This window comes from Boleophthalmus pectinirostris, unplaced genomic scaffold (assembly GCF_026225935.1).
Source record: "Boleophthalmus pectinirostris isolate CB_2022bp ecotype Guang Dong unplaced genomic scaffold, ASM2622593v1 HiC_scaffold_23, whole genome shotgun sequence".
In the NCBI taxonomy this organism is placed as follows: domain Eukaryota; kingdom Metazoa; phylum Chordata; class Actinopteri; order Gobiiformes; family Gobiidae; genus Boleophthalmus; species Boleophthalmus pectinirostris.
Window position 1 is genome coordinate 6,168,131 of NW_026571207.1, and position 19,165 is coordinate 6,187,295.

Here is a 19,165-nt window from a genome sequence, read left to right on the forward strand (position 1 = left end):
TGGAGCTTTGTCACAGCTTCAGTAAAAGTCGTTTCTGACAGATGAAAAATAAAACAGTGTCACAGCGTCAGATTGGTTCAACAGCAGCACAAACCACCACAGAAGTGAGTCTGGTGTTAAAATGTGACTGTATTAAATAGTAGACTGCTTTATTTTCTTTAAGTATGAAATATTTGTGAGTCGTTTTGGGAAAGTAATTGCTCCTACCATTTTTGTTACTTGAGTTCGCACATGACCGGTACAGCATCAGTTTTGAGAAATCAGGATACTGTGTCCTGTAGACAGCAGAAGTATTTTGGTTTCTCGTAACTGGGGCACTCATTCGACCAGGAGACTGAAATGAGAATACTGCCTCTACATTAGGGGTGTCAAACTCATTTTGGTCCGGGGGCCGTATCCAACCTATTTTGATCGCAAAGGGGCCGGATCAGAAAACTCATGGCATATATACCCCAAAAATAACAATAAGTTCAAATATTTGTGCAGAGAAATGCAACTCTATTACAAAAATATTTTTAATTGATGAACTCTTTCTTTTACAAAAGTTATAATATTATGAACAACGTGAAACCTTAAGAAAAATGCAATTTCAACACAATGTTTTAACATGAACTCATATGCAAATAGGGATAAGTAAATTTTTCACTCTGCGTCTACTTTTCTCATTTTTGACATTTTTCTGATGAAGGTGTCACGGTCAACAGTCAAAACGATGGTCCTTTAAGAGCGTTTGGAAAGAGACAAGTCTTCATTTGTGCTGCTCTGGTGGGAGGGGCCACGTACAGAGACACCGGAGACCAAATTACCAATATTTAAATAGAAAACATAGTTAAAATATTTTAGTTGAAAATCAGTCGAGGGCCAGATTAAAGGTCTTGGAGGGCCGGATGTGGCCCCCGGGCCTTATGTTTGACACCTGTGCTCTACATGGACACTCACATAACCAGGATACTCAAAAAACCTGATCATAACGGGGATACTCGAGCACATGTAAACGCACTCAATGTGTTGGTGGTTTTCACGTTTTAGTCATTTTCCCAGATGGGCACACGAGCCTGTTTTTCCTACTCATTACGTTGCACTTTCCCATGAAATATATAAAAGATAAATTAACAGATGTTGGACCTGATCATTTTTATCAGTGATTTAGACCCTAGAAGTCACCATATTACAACAAAAACCCGCATTATAATAATCATTTTAGTAATAATCTGTATTAAATATTACTTGGTCTGTAGAATGTTTTGATCTTATGTGAAACCTTGTTATAAAAAAAAATGCACTAAGGGAACTGTGGGAACATCACCCACATCGTTCAGCTCCAGCCAATCAAGACAAACAAGGCTAGCAATTACAGCGGATAATTCGGAGCCGATATCTATATTTGGAATCAAGGTTGTAGACGGCACACACACCTTTCTGCCCACGCTGCTGCTTTACCAGGGAGCGCTGTCAGTCAAACCTCGCAGAAACTGATCTCAGGGAAAGTGGGCTCCTGATTGGTCTGATAATAATGTCCATATCTTGATTTAGGCACAAAATAGTGAAATAAAAACCCAATGATCACGTAGAATGGGTTAATACAAACATTTTAAGCTCGGAATGACGAGCCTGACAAAAGCAGTTTCAATAAAAAAGTGAATTTTAGTCGATGAAGCCGAGTCATGCCCGTGCTCACTTCCTATTTGCGTTAGTACTTTGACTATGTGCATTTATATTTACAGTTCATGGTTGGGACTAACCACACACTACAGGAGAATTTGCCCGATTTAGGATGCGATTTGCTTTGTGTCTTCGTGACCCAACTTTGTGTCTTCGTGTGCGATTTTGAAGCCACCATGCTGCTCGTGTGCGATGTCAGTGTGACTCTGAACGGCTCTGTCAGGTCACAACTGTGAAACATCCAAAGAAATTGAAAAGAAAGAAAGAGAGTGTCAGGGGCTGAGGAGTGACAGGCACAGAGGGACAAGACAAACTCAGAAAATAACAAAAATAAATATTTCTCACCTCTTGTAAAGTTGTAAAGTTGAACTGCAGCAGCTCATCCACATTATTCATGGAATTTGTCCTACACAAATAATGAATAACAGCGCTGTGAATCCAGTTTGAAGCGTTCTTTAAAAGTAAAAAGGTGAGAGGAGTTCCTTACATGTGTCTGTTTGCATCCACACAGCGCACAGATCAGGGTGAAGCGATCGAGACTCTACTTTCCGTGTACTTTATCGTCACCTTCTGTGCATTAAAAATCATGTAGCAGAGTCCTGCTTCAGGTCGAGTATCCAGGGGTATCCGACAGGTACGAGCAGATAGTTGCTGAAACAGGCGGGTTTTAACGTTCTGGAATTTTATGGGCGGGTAGTAATTGCACACGGGCGGGTCAGGACTAAGTCAGGACTAAACCAGGACTACACCAGCACTAATCTTAGACGTAAGAGAGAGCAGGGTGTCCTCAAAGTGCGATTGAGCAAAGACTGCGCTTAGCCCCTTGGGGCGCAGAGCTCTGCGCTGGTCCTTTCACCTACGGTCACCTGACAGTCTACGCAGACGCACCTCTGGTCTTGTCCCAACACTCAGTCCTGGTTCAGTTCTAGTTCAGTCTTGGTTTAGTCCTGGTTTAGTCCTGTTTTAGTCCTGTTTTAGTCTTGCTTTAGTACTGGTTTAGTTCTCCTGGTTCAGTCCTGAGTCCTGGTTCAGTCCTGGTTCAGTCCTCATGGTCCCTCATGTCTCAGGTCACTATGGGATAGTACTGCAGATATCATGAGCCTATGCAGGTTGTTTTCACCATTGCTCCGGTTTGACATTTAAGTTAGGGATTTTTTATATTTATTATTATTTTTTATATCTCACATCGGGAGAAGTGGGTGGATGGCGCACCCCCACGTACCACGCCCACTACACCCCTGCATGTCATTGAAAAAATTTAAATTAGTACTGTTTAATGTCACACTGTAAAGCATTCTAGGCAGAGCGATGGCATATCCAGCGTTGGTGGATCAAAGTTTGGATATTTCTTTCAAAAGAGTTATATCTTCCTCTGCTCTATCCAAAATGATCACAACATCAAACTGTAGCGCATGAACCCAACCTGTTTGAGAGATTCTAAGATATTCTGTTTGTACAGTGTTTGTTGTTCCTAGGCTGTGTTGTGTATAAAATATTAACCGTGTTGCGTTCACACTTCGTCATGCCGCTGTGTGTGTGTGCGTGTGTGTGTGTGTGTGCGTGTGTGCGTGTGTGTGTGTACCACAGACCTCCCTTGGCTGTCTGACCACACAGATGGTCAGGCCCCGCTCTGGCCCTGCAGGTCTCTGAGTGGACAGACTGTGCTGGGGCCCCGGGTCAGAGGCCACTGTTCACTCCGCTGCTCTGATCTGCTGAGGGGACGTGCAGAGAGAGAAGATACTCTGACTCTACACCAGACAAAAGGCCCATATTACGCTATTTTCTGATCTATGCTAAAGGCTTTTAAAAACTGAGACATTTCACTTCATTTGGGCCCATCATTTAAACACAAATGGCAAATTTTCTGAAAACAAATCTTTCTAAAAACTCCAGCTTGAGTGGAGTTTCTGGAAAACTACAGTTTGGCGTTTGCGTGCAAAGTGAGATACAAAGAGATTTAGGAGCTGAGGAGCTGTTTCCCTTTTGCTCTGATGATGATGATGATGATGATGATGAAGCATTCAGAGCAGTAGTTGCATTTCTTCTGGTGCAAACACTTTTCATGTGTTTGCATTTGCACACACAGCTGATGAATCATATCGATTTCCAGAAACCAATGAAGCTCAGAGTTCAGCAATTTTACCACTTCTTTAACAGATCTGTGAAGAGGCGAGCCCAAGGCGAGCTCAGTGATGCATCTTTTTCAAAGTATTTTTCAGTAAATGTCAAGTTTGAAAGCTTGCTCGGTGCTAATCAGCATCTAATGACCACATATCATATTATTTTCAAAATCTGTCTGAAACTTTATAAACCCCACAGATATTAAATTGTTACAGAATTTAGTTGTAAATGTCATGTTGATCTAAGTCTGATGCCTTTATATTTGAATTTCTACAGGAAAAGAAATAGAAACCAGTTCTGTTTTTCACATTTTTAAGACGGTAAAATATAGCATCTTTCAAGTTTCATTGTGATGCTTTGTTCAGTGTTTTACTTGACAAAATGATCCTTTTTGTTCCTGATAATGATCAAATCTCATTCAGTTTTAGCTTTTTCATTATAAAAAAAAAAAAAAACTAATGAGCATAGCTTTCAATAGCATCCTTTTTGTTTCCTTTCTGTTTTTATTCATGTTTTTGTACTGCCTTTGGTTCATCCAGCGACACTGCCGAACATTTCATTAATCATAACTTTCTGAACATGAACTGGGCTTATTTGTGCAGAACTTTTAAACAAAACAACCCCAAAATTTCTTCTTCCAAAGTCTGCCTCAAACCACAAGCATTTTTATTTATTTATTTTTTTTTTCGATCTTGATTAAATCTGACTAACTGCGCTGCCCTAGATGCACTTTCGCACTCAAATGACATTTCACATTTTACCTCTGAAAATATTATAGAGGTTAACGAAGGTTCCGTCATCTCCGGAGAATCAAGCTCCTCTCTACGCTACATCTTGTGAATAGATACTAACAGACAACTTATTAATATTTATGAATCATTACAGCTGCTAACATGTCCTGAATTACAACGCTAATGTATGCAGCCGACAGCTAAGCACAGCCGACACACTGCTCCCGTAGCCAGGTAACCGCGGATCTGCTCCAAGATGGATTCAACTCGCAATTGTTCTGCACTTTTCGGATGCTAATGTTGAAAAGATTTGCATTGGCTGTGGGTGGAAGCGCAGGCAGTGTTTACAAAAGTCAACACCGACTTTGATCATAAGAGCATTTGGGACGGAAGGTACAATTGAATTTTAAAGCATTAGAGGCTTAACACCTCCAAGCCCCGCTAACAGGGAGCATTACGCTTTCCATTTTTAGCTCCGGAGCTGTCACCCTTTGTGACACCTCGCTTCCTCTGGCCGGGACAGTTAAGGGTTTATCACGTAGAGGTTTGGTTGTGCATTTCTCCACAGCTCCACGGGCCTGTTTAACACTAGTGAAATAAGAGAAGAGTCCAGTAACATGCACAGGGCACAGTGCGCTTTGTGGTTGCTGGTTAAAGTGGAACTAAACCAGTACTTCTCAATACATGCATCTTGAATTTTGGACTTCTGGTCATCGTGCGTACTGGGAAGGATCCTCCGAAAAAGTGAGCATCAAATTACCATCTTTGATTTCCCAGTGGGATGTGTCTATTGTCTCAGCCGATCTTTTCTAGTCTTTTGAACCATATCACTTTTGTTTCTTGTTCTGATATTGTCATATTTTAATTATGACGTTCAGACATCATAATTGTGTTGTTGTTGGATGTCCAAACAGCGGAAAACAGGCATCAGAAGTTTGCGAGGTTGACTGCAAACCTCTGTTCAAACTGTTTCCCTTCTCAACAGAATTGATAAATAGTGAAATGCGACTACGATGTATGTGGATGGTGCTGCACATACAAAATGTTCGCTGCAAACTCGAGATGATTTAGGTAGCCAAATGTTTCCTTTTTCGTCCTTCCTTTGTATCAATATTGCCCATCGCCTTTCGCTATTTTTCATTTCCATTGGGAAGGGAAACAGTTTGAACGGAGGTTTGCAGTCACACACATCTGATTCCCTTTTGCAGTTATTCGCAAACTTCCGAAGCCCATTTCTCGAGCTGTTTTCCGGTGTTAGGACATCCAACAACTACACAATTACGATGTCCGAATCCCATAACTAAAATATGACAATATCAGAATCAGAAACAAAAGCGATATGGTTCAAAAGACTTGAAAAGATCAGCTTTGTCAATAGACGCATCCCACTGGGAAATTGGGGATGCATGTATTATTTTCTGTCACGCCCCCCCTAGGAAGAAGAAAGCATTTCACGTCCCCCCCAACGCTCCACAGAATCACAACCAAACGTGGACAAATTCACCGTCGCCTTCAGTTGTCTAATTTTTTAGCTTAAATGAACGTTTCCCGTTTATGTGATTAAACTGTGATGCTAGACTTTTGCGCCGCATATGGACTGAACCCAAACTAAACCAGGTCTGAACCAGGACTGAACCGGTCTCACCTCTGGTCTCAGTCCTGGTCTGGTCCCGGTTTCAGTCTTGGTCTCAGTCCTGGTCTCAGTCCTGGTCTCAGTCCTGGTTCAGTCCTGGTTCAGTCCTGGTTTAGACCTGCTTCAGTGCTGCTTCAGTCCTGGTTTAGACCTGGTTCAGTCCTGGTTCAGTTCTGGTTTAGACCTGGTTCAATCCTGGTTCAGTTCTGGTTGGTTTAGACCTGGTTCAGTACTGGTTCAGTCCTGGTTCAGTCCTGGTTCAGTCCTGGTTTAGACCTGGTTTAGTCCTGGTTCAGTCCTGGTTTAGACCTGGTTCAGTCCTGCTTCAGTCCTGGTTCAGTCCTGGTTTAGACCTGGTTTAGTCCTGGTTCAGTCCTGGTTTAGACCTGGTTCAATCCTGGTTCAGTTCTGGTTGGTTTAGACCTGGTTTAGTTCTGGTTCAGTCCTGGTTCAGTCCAGTTCATTTATTCAATTAAACCCAAAATCGAAAACTGAAAAAATGAATAGTTATCTTTTTTATTTTTAATTTTTATTTTGGTTGTAGAGGAAAATAATGAAGAAAATTGTTGTTTTTTTCATTTTCTTATTTTTGGTTTTATTTCGAAAAATGAATGAACAAATGATACATGGATTTAAGGGGTGAAAACAGCAATTCACATCTCTCAAATTGCAGTAGCACAACATGAAGAAAGACTTGTCTTGTGTACGACTAGAAGAGGCATCCAACTGCACTGGGCAAGAAACAGCCAGGAAAATAAGATACGTGTTTGGACATGTTCTCAATCATTTTAGATCAGCAGTGACACAAATTAAAGCCTGGCCTCCCTGGATTAACGTGTGGTTCAGTGTTTTGGTCTGCGGCGTTACTGAGAGGGGAAGCTCAATCTGCCGGGGCTTTGATGTGTTCAATTGCACGGAGCAGAGCAAATAAACAGGCGGCAACTGTTCTGAAAAATATTCATCAAAGCCGATCCTTGGAAGTCTGAACTCCTCTCAAAAACACACGCGTTTACTGAAAGAAGATCGGCTGTACCGCTCTTAATTACAAAGATGCAATCATATTATTAAAGAAAATGGGGATATTAGCCTACACGTCTTTCTAACACATATCCATTCACCGTTTTACATTTTGTTGCTTTGAAATTGCCATATTTAGTGGAGGGCTGAGCAGGGAGGGGCTGTGTGCTGGGAGAATAGGGAGCAGTGCAGAGAACTTCCTGTTTACTTAGGCTTGTGAGCAGAGACTTAGACTGTCAGACTGCAGCCTGAAGTGACCCAGATCCTTTTTTTTCGCCCCTATGTGACCTGTATCTGATCTTTTAATGACAGTCTGAATGACACAGATCTGATTTTTTTTTTTTTCAAATGTGACCCAGTCCACTTGGATATGTGCTCCTAAAACCGATGCATATCCGATCTTTTGACATGCGACTTCAGTCTGAACAGCCAGGTCACATTCATCCCACCTACACGTTTGGCTCGGAGTCTAGTCAATGGAGGGAAAGGGAGGTTATATATAAATAATATTTCGAGGGATTGCTGTATTCAGGCCAAATTGGAGGGGTCTTATCAGAACCGGGTGGTTTTTGAAATGATTGCCAAAGAAATGTCTGAATGTGGCTAAAGGCAGTCCTGGCCCCAATGCCAGCAAAAAATAAAGAGCCTGCGAGATAAATACAAGGAGACTAAAGACTCAAATGAAGCAGCCATGGACATGTAACCTGTCCATTTACAAAGAACTGGACCGGATTTTTGGAGACAAGCCCACTGCATGCATATTTCGCTCTACGCAAGCATAAAAACTGAAACTTTTAGAGGCGTAACTTTCAGAATGCATTGGAAGTCAATGAGGGCGGCTCCACTGTACACACTAGATGTGCATATGGAGCAGAATGCCCTGCATGCGTAGATTACAGAAAATAGGATCCATCCTATTTTTGACACTTTACGTGAGCATAGGCGCGTATCCCCGTCAAAATACATAGACAGCATCTGTTGTTGTGTTTGTGCGTTTACCATCAGCACAACATGCTCCTGGGGCAGTTGTGTATTGTGTGAAAGAGCCCAGGTCCAGAAAGACTTAATTAATGCTTTGAAATTTACTTTTTAAATCCTCACATGTGCCCTGGTCAGCCTGTATAGATGGGAAATACAAGCCTGTTCATCTGTTAGTTTCACTGTAGACCTGATACAAGCGGCTAAACGCGCCCAGTCAAGTTTGATCGACTTTCCCATTGACAAACACAGAGTCAGTGCTGCGTGTGTACGTCCTGCTGGAGCTGCCGGTGGAGCCACTGACACGCGGCTGTGGTTTCGTGAGGTTACGTGTGCGTGCACTAGAGCCAGGCCCTTAGGCAACTTCTGTAAACACTGAACACACTCTCTGCACGTGATGTCGTCGTGTCCTCCAATGCCCATGCGGGACGCTTTTGGGGCATTTAAAGTTCACACTGGAGATCACATACAAGTCACATTTAATTAGAAATGTGAATGACCTCGCAAAAAACTGATTTCACAAAAAAATCCAAATTGAGCATTAAGCCCTGCAGTCTGAACGTGACACCAAATTTCTCTACCGTCCCACGTCTAGTACTGACTCCATGTTTATTCTCCTCTCTCTCTGTCACAGGGGCCACCAAAGACATGGGGAAGATGCTGGGAGGCGAAGAGGAGAAGGACCCCGACGCCGCCAAGAAAGAAGAAGAGAGACAGGAGGCCCTCAGGCAGCAGGAGGAGGAGAGGAAGGCCAAGTACGCACGCATGGAGGCCGAGAGGGAGAGCGTGCGCCAGGGCATCCGAGACAAGGTACAGCACCCCCCTCCACACGAGCACACGGGGCTCTACGCTCGGTGGAGACTTAACACGTAAACTCATAGACACTGATACTGTCCTTCACCAGAATTACTACTTACCCTAATCTTAAAGTGTTAAATTGAATAGGATAATAGCTGTTGTAAATATAAATTATAACTTTACACCAAACAAGAAGCAATCTGTGAAGAAAAGTCGACAAATATGTTGAAAATTCCAGGAAGTAAAGTTCTATTTTAGAGAGTTCCACATTAATGATCACACTAGGGAGAATACTGTCCAAAATATACACAAGAAAAAGCCCTGCAGTCTGAACGTAGCCTATTATTGTAGTATTAGTAGAGGTCTGCAAAACATACTTTTTTTGATAATTATTTATAAAAAAAAAAAAGTTTTAGTGCCTCCTAGTGTTTACATCACCATCCGCCACTGTGTTGTTGATGTGATAGTGAAGAAGTGTAATCCCTCATTCGGAGGGAACGTTATTTAGCACAACATCCCCTCTTAGTAATTAGAAATGACCGGATCATGATGAAAATGTGATTAATTGCTCAGCCCAAATGAGTTGGTGCTACGCGCGGGCGAACTGTTTTGGGCCATCAGTTGTTTTTGTTTCCTTTTTTGTAATACGTTTCGTAACTAGTGTTTTTTTGCTGAACTTTTTTTATGGTTTATTTTTGCATGGCTGTGTGGAGCCAGACCGTGCACGCTCCCTGAGTTTGGCCTCGTCCCTGTCAGCCAGGTGCAGGGTGGGCCGCCATGTAGCTTTTGTTACCTGTTAGCCTTTTGTTTTGACCTGGTGGAACCGGCTGTGCTGTTGTCACTTTTCCTTTGGGTTCACGTTTGTTGTTTTTTTGTTTGTTTGTTTGTTTGTCTTTAGTTACGGGTGCTGGCACCGACTTCTGCGGCCCTGTGTGGGGTTGGCCCGGTGTCGCAGCTTTTTGTTCTGTTCTTTGGCTCATCAGGTCCACCTTTCTGTTTATTACGTTTAATTTTTTGGGGGGGAGCATGGGAGGCTTTTTTAATTTCTTCAAAACCGTTAAAAAAGGAATAACTAATGAGAAATTAAAGACGAAATTAAAAGCCAACTCTTGATAGTACTCGTCACAGTTGGTGTTCATTTACATTTACAAAAAGCGTGATTCCATGTCAGAACTCAGACATTATGCTCTGACATCATTGTATTATGGACAAAGTCACAGACAGAATGTGTTTCTTTGCTTCTTGTCTCATTTTTATCCAAGGAGCTGCTGTTTTCACCGCGCAGTAATGGTTTCCTCCACACACAGACTCAGAAACATGTGATTTTCAGTGTCCACGACAGCTCGAACCACTCACTGAAACATTATTAAAACACATAGAAGATCATTACATTTAAGATTTTACAAAACATCTACATTTACATTACATTTTTCAGCTAGTTTGACCATTTTTTAAGGTTTTTACTTCCTGGTCAGAAATCGTTACATCTCACTGGGGAATTCCATAACTGTTACCTAGCAACCGTGCTTTAAGTAGGCCAAAACTCCTCTAATGTACACAAAGATTACTATTTGACAAATATAACTACAAGAAAGCACACTTATTTTGTTGAAAGCATGTCTAAAGTATCAGGAAAAATGTATTTCTTGTGTCTCCACTTTTAACTAAATTTTCAACATGTTTTTTTTTTTTTTTTACTTTGCTACTTCTGTAATTTATATTTACTGTAGGTATTAAGTCAAAATTAGAGAATTGTCAAAACCTGTCATACGCACTTTAAGAAGAGGTATAAAAGAATGAAAACTTCGAACATCAGTTACTTGGGACGGGTGCGTTGGAGGAGAGGGAGCAGCCCAAGAACACAGAGAAAAATCCCGCTCACCGTCTTACTTGCAAAATGTGAGATTTATTAGGACAAAAAGTGCAACGTTTCGGCACTAGGCCTGTTTACCTGATGACTGAAAGGTTTTTAGGTTTTAAGGTTTTCATTCCGCACTCTTATCTCTAATTTAATGTATCTCTTTAATTTTATGATGATTATTTAAGTTTATTTCTTATTCTGCAAAGCAGTGGTTTTATATTAGACAATATTTCGCGGACCAGAGGGAGTTGGAAGGGCCGGTGGGCGGTGCGGCAGCATGATTAAATCCTGGCTAAATCCTGTTTTAGTCCTGCTGTTAGACCTGTTTTAGTCTTGTTTTAGACCTGTTTTAGTCTGGATTTAGACCTATTTTTAACACCTGTTTGTAGACCTGTTTTAGACCTGTTTTAGTCCTGTTTTAGACCTGTTTTTAGACCTGCTATTAAACCTGCTTTAAACCGGTTTTAAACCTGTTTTACTCTTGGTTTAGACCTGTTTTAGACCTGTTTTTAGACATGTTTTAGTCTTGGTTTAGAATTGTTTTAGACCTGTTTTAATCTTGGTTTAGACCTGTTTTAGTCCTGGTGTTAGACCTGTTTTAGACCTGTTTCTAGACCTGTTATTAGACCTGGTTTAGACCTGTTTTAGATCTGTTTTTAGATCTGTTTTTAGGTCTCTTTTAGTCCTGGTGATAGACCTGTTTCAGACCTGTTTTAGACCTATTTTAATCTTGGTTTAGACCTGTTTTAGACCTGTTTTAATCTTGGTTTAGACCTGTTTTAGACCTGTTTCTAGACCTGTTTTTAGACCTGGTTTAGTCCTGTTTTAGATATGTTTTTAAATCTGTTTTAGTCCTGGTGATAGACCTGTTGCAGACCTGTTTTGGACCTGTTTAAGACCAGTTTCTAGACCTGTTTTTAGACCTGTTTTAGTCCTTGTTTAGACCTGTTTTAATTCTGGTTAAGTGGCGCAACCAGTGCGACATACGAGAGGAGGGACGGTCCGCACCACAGCCCCGGGCCTTGGGGTTGGGGACCCCGCTGTAAAGCACTTTGAATTACTTTGTGGACGAATCGTGCTATACAAATAAACTTGCCTTGCCTCACCTTGCCTTATGAAAGCCTAGTGCCGAAACGTTGCACTGTTCATCCTAATAAATCTCACATTTTGCAAGTATAACGGTGTGCAGGATTTTTCTCTAAGAAAAGAAAGGTACCAGACAGAGAGCCCCAGTGGAACTGAAGGATGGCTCAAATGTAGATTCCCCCATGGGCATCAATAAAGTGCCTTAATCTTGTGTTTTAATTGGGCCATATCTTCATTTCAAAAAGTCTTGCCTTAAAAATCATGTGGCTTGTGCAGTCTGTCATGAGCTTCCTGCACGTTTCCAAGATGTGAAGCTACTCACATGTGTCATTTTCACATGGGCTTGCCAAAACGTGTTGAAAATAGCTCCTTTATTGCTGTACTGTTTCTTACAATTTCTGGAACCGTATTATCCAGAATGCTTCGGGGTCTGACATCACATTTCTGATTTGTAGCACATTAGTGTTGCATAAAAAGTGAAATACAAGCTGCAGAGTGATTGAATCCTGTTTCACCAATAACTGGACAATTCCTGTGAGCCAGCCTGTCGTCCTTTGTGTAGAAGACACAAGCCTGAGGCAGAGTGAGGGGGAGGCAGCACAGGAGGCATGCACACAGACGGATTATGAAGTAAATGAGGCTGATCAAGGAACTTATTCTATTCTCTGCAAGCTTTAAACCAGTGACATGTCAATCACTCTCTTATTCACTGGGATGCAGGCGTAATAATATGAAATAATAAAGCCTTACACTTGTATTGTGCTTAGGGCTGTCAAAGCCTATCAAAGCACTCATTATTCATTCAGTCCACAGCTGATGGCAAGCTGCTACTCTAGCCACAGCTGCCCTGGGGTAGACTGGGGCAAGTGAGGCTGCTGATCTGCACTATCAACCCCTCTGAGCACCACTCAATCACCACACCACTTTCATGCCGGGAATGTGGGGGAAGTGTGGTCTTCAGTGACAAGTGTGTGCGCTGGTGGAAGCATGATTGGTTGGGTCGATAGATGAGCTAATGCCAACTTATCCATCCATTTTCTTCTGCTAATCCGGGGCTGGGTCGCGAGGGCAGCAGTCTAAGCAGGGACTCCCAGTCTTCCTTCACTCCAGACGCTCCCTCTAGCTCCTCCGGGAAAAATAAAATAAATGGCAAAATAAATATGTTTTGTAATAACTGTATTTGTCACATAATGATTCCTGTGCACATCAGATGAGTTTGGCCCCAAGGAAAAGTCTGATAGTGTAACAGTCTAGCGGTCTATAGTATGAGTCCCAAACGTAATACTGGTATATATGTCCCAAATGTATTGATAATAACCTGTTCCCTGTTCCGTAAATAAACCTATAGCACCGTACGTCCAACTGCACAATGTGTGGCAAACACTTTGTGGCAAAACCTTCACAGATTCCTTTCAGTTTTGCCTCAGTGAGCATTTCTTGTTACAATATCATTGTAACATTGTAATATTGTAACAGTAGTAGTTGTCCGCAAAACCTTTTTTTTTTTTTTTTTTTAAAATATGGATAATTATTTGGTGGGACCCCAAAGTGTTCCCAGGCCAGCCGAGAGACATGTCGTAGGCGTGTCGTAGGTCTTCCTCCTGGTGAGACATGCCCGGAACACCTCCTGAGGAAGGAGCCCAGGAGACATCCGTATAACAAGAGCAGCGGCTCTACTCCGAGCTCCTCCTGTGTGACTTAGCTCCTCCTCACTATCTCTAAGGGAGCACCCAGCCACCCTGTGGAAGAAACTCATTTCAACTACTTGTATCCGCAATCCTGTCCATTTGGTCATTACCCAGAGCTCATGACCATAGGTGAGGGTAGGAACATAGACTGACTGGTAAATCGAGAGCTTTGCCTTTTGGCTCAGCTCCCTCTTCACAACACGGTTTGATACAGTGACCACATCACTGTTGATGCTGCACCGATCTGCCTGTCAATCTCATGCTCCATCCTCCCCTGACTCATGACCAAGGCCCGGAGATACTTGAACTCCTCCACTTGAGGCAGGGGCTCTCCACCTTTTATCAGCTTTTATTAAACCATTATAAAACAAACAACCAATTAAAATCTAAAATAAAGACTGTAATTTGTTTCTTGTGTAGATTAATTCAGTTTGTGGCATTACTTAAATATGTATTAAGCCTTAAAAGTAGCATTAGAGTTGGCATTGAGACATAAAGACCACTGATCCATCCATTTTCTTCTAGTTTAAATTCAGACGGTGAAGTATACAGTACATCAGGGATATCCAGTCACTGCGCACTCTCCACTGTGTTTAAATACTTATTTGTTTTAGCATGACTCTGCAAAAACCTCACAGAGATACAAGTGGACAGCAAGTAATGATGCGAAGAGTGAGTCGGCCATTCGCCGTTGTGGACAGAGCCTATTAGAACGATAATGTTGTTGTGGTGCGTTACCGGTTATGACTTAAGACTCAGCGACTTATCGCATAAACGGTATAAAGCAAATGATTCGGAGGTTTAGTGTTCTCTGGAGGAACAGGAAAAAGAAAGGCTGAAGGAATAACAAAACCTACATCGTATAATCACATTGCCTTTTGAATCTTGGAAGAAGCAATCTCTGCAAACTTATTTTTACTCGTGTTTTAGGCTGCTGAAAATAGAAAGTGATCCGTCACAATCAGATTACGCAAATTCCGTTTTGTCAAATATGAAATCTTGCCCAGGGCGCAGCTGGAGCTATACAGCAAAACTTGTAGAATCGGATGTTGGGGTTTCATTTCAATCTTTTCGCTCTGTTAGGGCTGCAAAGATGAATCATAATTGGATCAAAATAGCAATTTAAGTGGACGCAATTAGCAAATAGGAAAGACTGGAATTTTTGAAGTTCCATAATTTCATCCAGAAACAACAAAATTCCCTTTCTTCTGCATGGAAACTGTAGTATAGCTCCGTGTGAATTCTGAAATGTGATGTGTTTTTGTCAATTCTTTTGGAGTCACAGCCTGATTCCAGAAGTAAATTTTCCATTCAGCTTTCCCATAGACTTTACAAATAATAATCATAATAGTAATACTAGTAATGGAATAAAATTTTGAAAGCTTGCCCAGGAATCAACTCTGTTGTAACTATGGGCACAAGACCTATCATTTTATGTGAAGTTTATTCCACCCTACAAAGGCAAAAGACCTGAACTGGCCAGAGTGTGAAACTGAGAAAAATGTCTTCAAAGGTTCTGTTTTGTCCAGATAAAAGTATTACAGGAAGGGCTCCCAAAATTTGACAACTAGTTGATGAAGAAATATTTGTATGTGAAAAATATTGAGCTCAAATTTGACCTTTGACTCTTATTTGTCAGTTCCTGTTCTCTGCCTTGTATTCATGAGCCAAAAAGAAGGAGTCGTGCAAAGGCAAAAGGCAGAAACTGATGTTATTATTATTTGCTTGATTTTCTTGAGACTTCCATCCATTATAAGAAAACCTCACCAAGGTCGAGTCATCATGGTGTTAGTTTGAAATGATACAGAAGAGTTTTGGATTTCCTTTTTAGTGCTGATCAGGATCGTGTGGCGACACTTACATAGTTAAAGTTTGACAGACAAGTTACATTGCAGTGCACAAAATAGTTTCACATTAAAGAGAGGTTGGATTTTAAAATAATATATATTTATGAACTAAATCCCAATCAAAACATGCACTGTTACTGCCTTTTGCCTTTGCACGACTCCTTATTTTTGGCTCATGATACAAAGGCAAAGTACAGGAACTGATACGAAGGTTGGTGGTTTGAATCTTGTTCTCCACATATCCAATCCAATCCACTTTAGTTATATAGCACATTCCACAAACAAATGTGTGTGCTGCACAAATACATACTTATAACAACAATAATAGTATAATGATAAAATAAAATCTCAGCTTTCATCATACTAGTCATAAATGAATAAAACCAGTAAAATAAAATAAGATCAAAAACAATAAAATAGCAATAAATAAATAAACCCAGTAAAATACATTGAAAATAAATAAAATAAATTAAACACAGAGGACCGCACAATGCAGGCAGTGTTAAAAGCCAGTGAATAAAAGTGGGCTTTAAAGGTTGTATAGAGGATTTTCCAAGGAACGAGAAATCCACCCCCCTCCCCCACAGCTCCCTACGTAGAAACGCCTCCTCCCGCCTCCTCCTTACGCCAGAAACAGGTTTGTTTCTAGAAAACAAGTACTCATCGCTGCAAATGACTTGTAAACAACTAACTACAGTGTTGGTTAGGCAAGGTGGAGAAGTGAGGAGCGGGGGGAGGGAGTGCGCGGACATTTCGTGCATGGAGAAGAAGTGAGGAGCAGGGAGCAGGGAGAGGAGAGGGGAGCGGTGCAGAGAGGGGTGCGCGGAGATTCCGTGCGAATGAACTAGCTACAACACGCAGCAGCAAGCGGACTCTTTCTTTGCCTTGAAAATTACGTTTTCAGACATAGGATATCGCATTCGTGTCCTGAAAAACGTTTGTCTAGCTCTTGGAAATAAAGTACGTTTTCATAATAAGCAGAAGTTACCTGTCCAGGAGTAATTTGGCGACCAGTGCGTCAGTCTTTAGACCCTTCGTCTGCTTCAGTCGCGCCATCGCTGGAATGAATCTCCAAGAATTACCTTAGTTTGGCTTCGCTGCTTTTCCCCTTGTCTTCTTCTTTCAGCGACATCAAAAACGGATGGTGCAATGGTATATTCTTGTCTGCCATTGCAACAAACTCTGTGCTAACTGCGAGGAAGACATAGGTCAAAAGAGCCGCTAAGAACTGTTGCGTTGGTGGAGTAAACAGCGTCTGTGCGTCTTGCGTCTGTGGACTGCGTGACAGGCGTACGTAAACCACGTAATGGCAGCGCGCAGACAAGTCAGTTAGAAACGTAGGGAGTTTGATTGACAGCCTATCAGCTAACAGATAACGAAGCAGTCTCGTTATCTATTGGCAAATGTTTAGCCCCACCACGTCCAGAGTTGATGAATTTTATTCTCTTTTTTTTGGTCATCATAATTACAAGGCTACTGCATCTCTATAATGCTATCATTGACAATTTGAAACAAAAAAAATCCTCCATACAACCTTTAAGACGAGACTTAAAACACTCCACTGTGGGGGCTGTTTGGACTTGGGGACATAAACATCTTTAGTCAAGTTCTACAGATTTTTTTTCAAGTTCTACAGATTTTTGGTCAAGTTCTATAGATATTTGGTCAAGTTCTACAGATCTTTTTTTTTCAAGTTCTACAGATCTTTGGTCAAGTTCTACAGATCTTTGGTCAAGTTCTACAGATCTACTGGTTGGCGGTACGATTCCAGCTCCCACAGAAGAATGCTATTGTTGTGGGTGACATTTAACTCACCTTGCCCCCAGTGTCTGTGTAAACTTGAGTGGTTCTTAGATGTGTAAAGCACTTTGAGTGTTTGAAGGTGGAAAAGTACTACATAAAAATCTGACCATTTATTATATATTTCCCAAATGGTTCAACTCTACTCTCTGTTTTTTTTTGTGTGTGTGTTTTACAGTACGGCATCAAGAAGAAGGAGGAGAAGGAGGCTGAGGCGGCTGCAGCCATGGAGCAGGCCTCCGAGGGCAGCCTGACCCGCCCCAAGAAGGCTGTCCCGACCGGGTGTGGGGACGAGGAAGAGGAGGAGAGCATCGTGGACACCGTCATGAAGTTCATCCCCACCCCGCTCATGGACATGTTCAGTAAAAAGTAAAAAAAAGTCAACATGGTCAACAGTCATCTGTATACCCTTCTCTGACCCTCACTGTCTACTGCCGGACTGCGGGGGGCGCTCTAGTGCACTCTTAGACTTCCTCTGGAGTCCAAGGGTTCATGGTCAGACCAGTCCCCTTCACTCCAAAAAGCAAAGATCAACATACGTTATTATTACATGAATTGAGTAGTTTTTACTTGTTTTATACATTTTGAAGGTCTAGACTTTTGAAAGATATTTTGACAAATTTTAACAAAAAAATATCCATAAACAGATTTATTTTCCACCTGAAATTACAAAAAATATAGAAACCGGAACAAGAAAAAGTAAAAAAAAAAATATATATATATATCAATAACAAATATTCAGAATTCAAATAATATTAACTATAGATTTTTCATTTTTTCAGTGTTCAGCTCCTATAAATGAGCATTCACGCTTTTGAGTTTGTAAATAAACAAAAGGTTTTCTGTATATGGGTAAAATATTATAACAATATTAGTAAGATTATAAGCCATATTTTTAACTTGATAAAATTATCCAAATCATATCAGAATTTGATTAATATTGCTGTTCTGTTGTTGCCAGTACTGTTTGGTCCATAGCTGTACAAGGCTCTTTCTTCTGTTGGTGTCCGATGTTCCATTGATGTTTACTGTGACTGGTACCGGTGACTTAAAGGCAGAGGTGGGTAAAGTAGCCAAAAATTTGACTCAAGTAAGAGTAGCGTTACTTCCAAATAATATCACTCAAGAAGAAATATAAAGTAGTCGTTCAAGAAATTACTTTAAAGAGCAAAAACCTTAAACAATGCACAAAATCTGGTGTTTTCAAATAGGCAGAAATTTGAAAAACTGCATTATATGTGAAAGTGCAAGAAACACAAATGTTCAAATCATTTCATGAAGATTTTGTCACTTGCAGAGTCCTGCACGGGTCCATTTTTGAAGACCCACACTCGCACAGTACAGGACCATACCAGCCCATTAACCTATGAACTTTCCACCCGTTACCCATCCGTGCCTGTGATAAATCGGGGTCAGCCCATTAGTCCAACAGCCCAATAGTCCAGGACTGAACCAGGACTGAACCTACTCCGTGTCATTAGCGGATTATAAATATAAACATGCCGCAACCACAGAGCCAGTTGCCAGGACTACACCAGGACTGAACCAGGTTTAAACCAGGACTAAACCTATGCCGTGTCATTAGCAGATTATAAATATATATACCACAACCTCAGAGCCGATCGCCAGGACTAGACCAGGGCTGGATAAGGACTTAACCAGGTCTAAACCAGGTCTAAACCATTGTCATTAGCATAAATATATACATGCCACAGCCGCCGAGCAGATTGCCAGAACTACACCAGGACTGAACCAAGACTACACCAGGACTGGACCAGGTCTAAACCAGGACTGCACCAGGACTTAACAAGGACTAAACCAGGTCAAAACCAGGTGTAAACCAGGACGAAACCAGCATAAACATATACACGCTGCAACCGCCAAGCTGATCACCAGGACTACACCAGGAGTGGACCAGGACTAAACCAGGACTAAACCAGGTC

At 41.4% G+C, this 19,165-nt stretch overlaps 1 protein-coding gene across 1 annotated transcript in view; it reads left to right on the forward strand.

The window, feature by feature from the left end:
• LOC110169279 (complexin-1-like) overlaps positions 1-17,595 on the forward strand; it is a 40,797-nt gene extending 23,202 nt beyond the window's left edge. The window contains exons 2-3 of the mRNA XM_020934802.1: positions 8,738-8,952; positions 17,401-17,595. Of these exons, the coding sequence (XP_020790461.1) occupies positions 8,738-8,952; positions 17,401-17,595 (410 nt within the window). The remainder of the gene's footprint in view (positions 1-8,737; positions 8,953-17,400) is intronic.
• Positions 17,596-19,165: the final 1,570 nt, after the last annotated feature.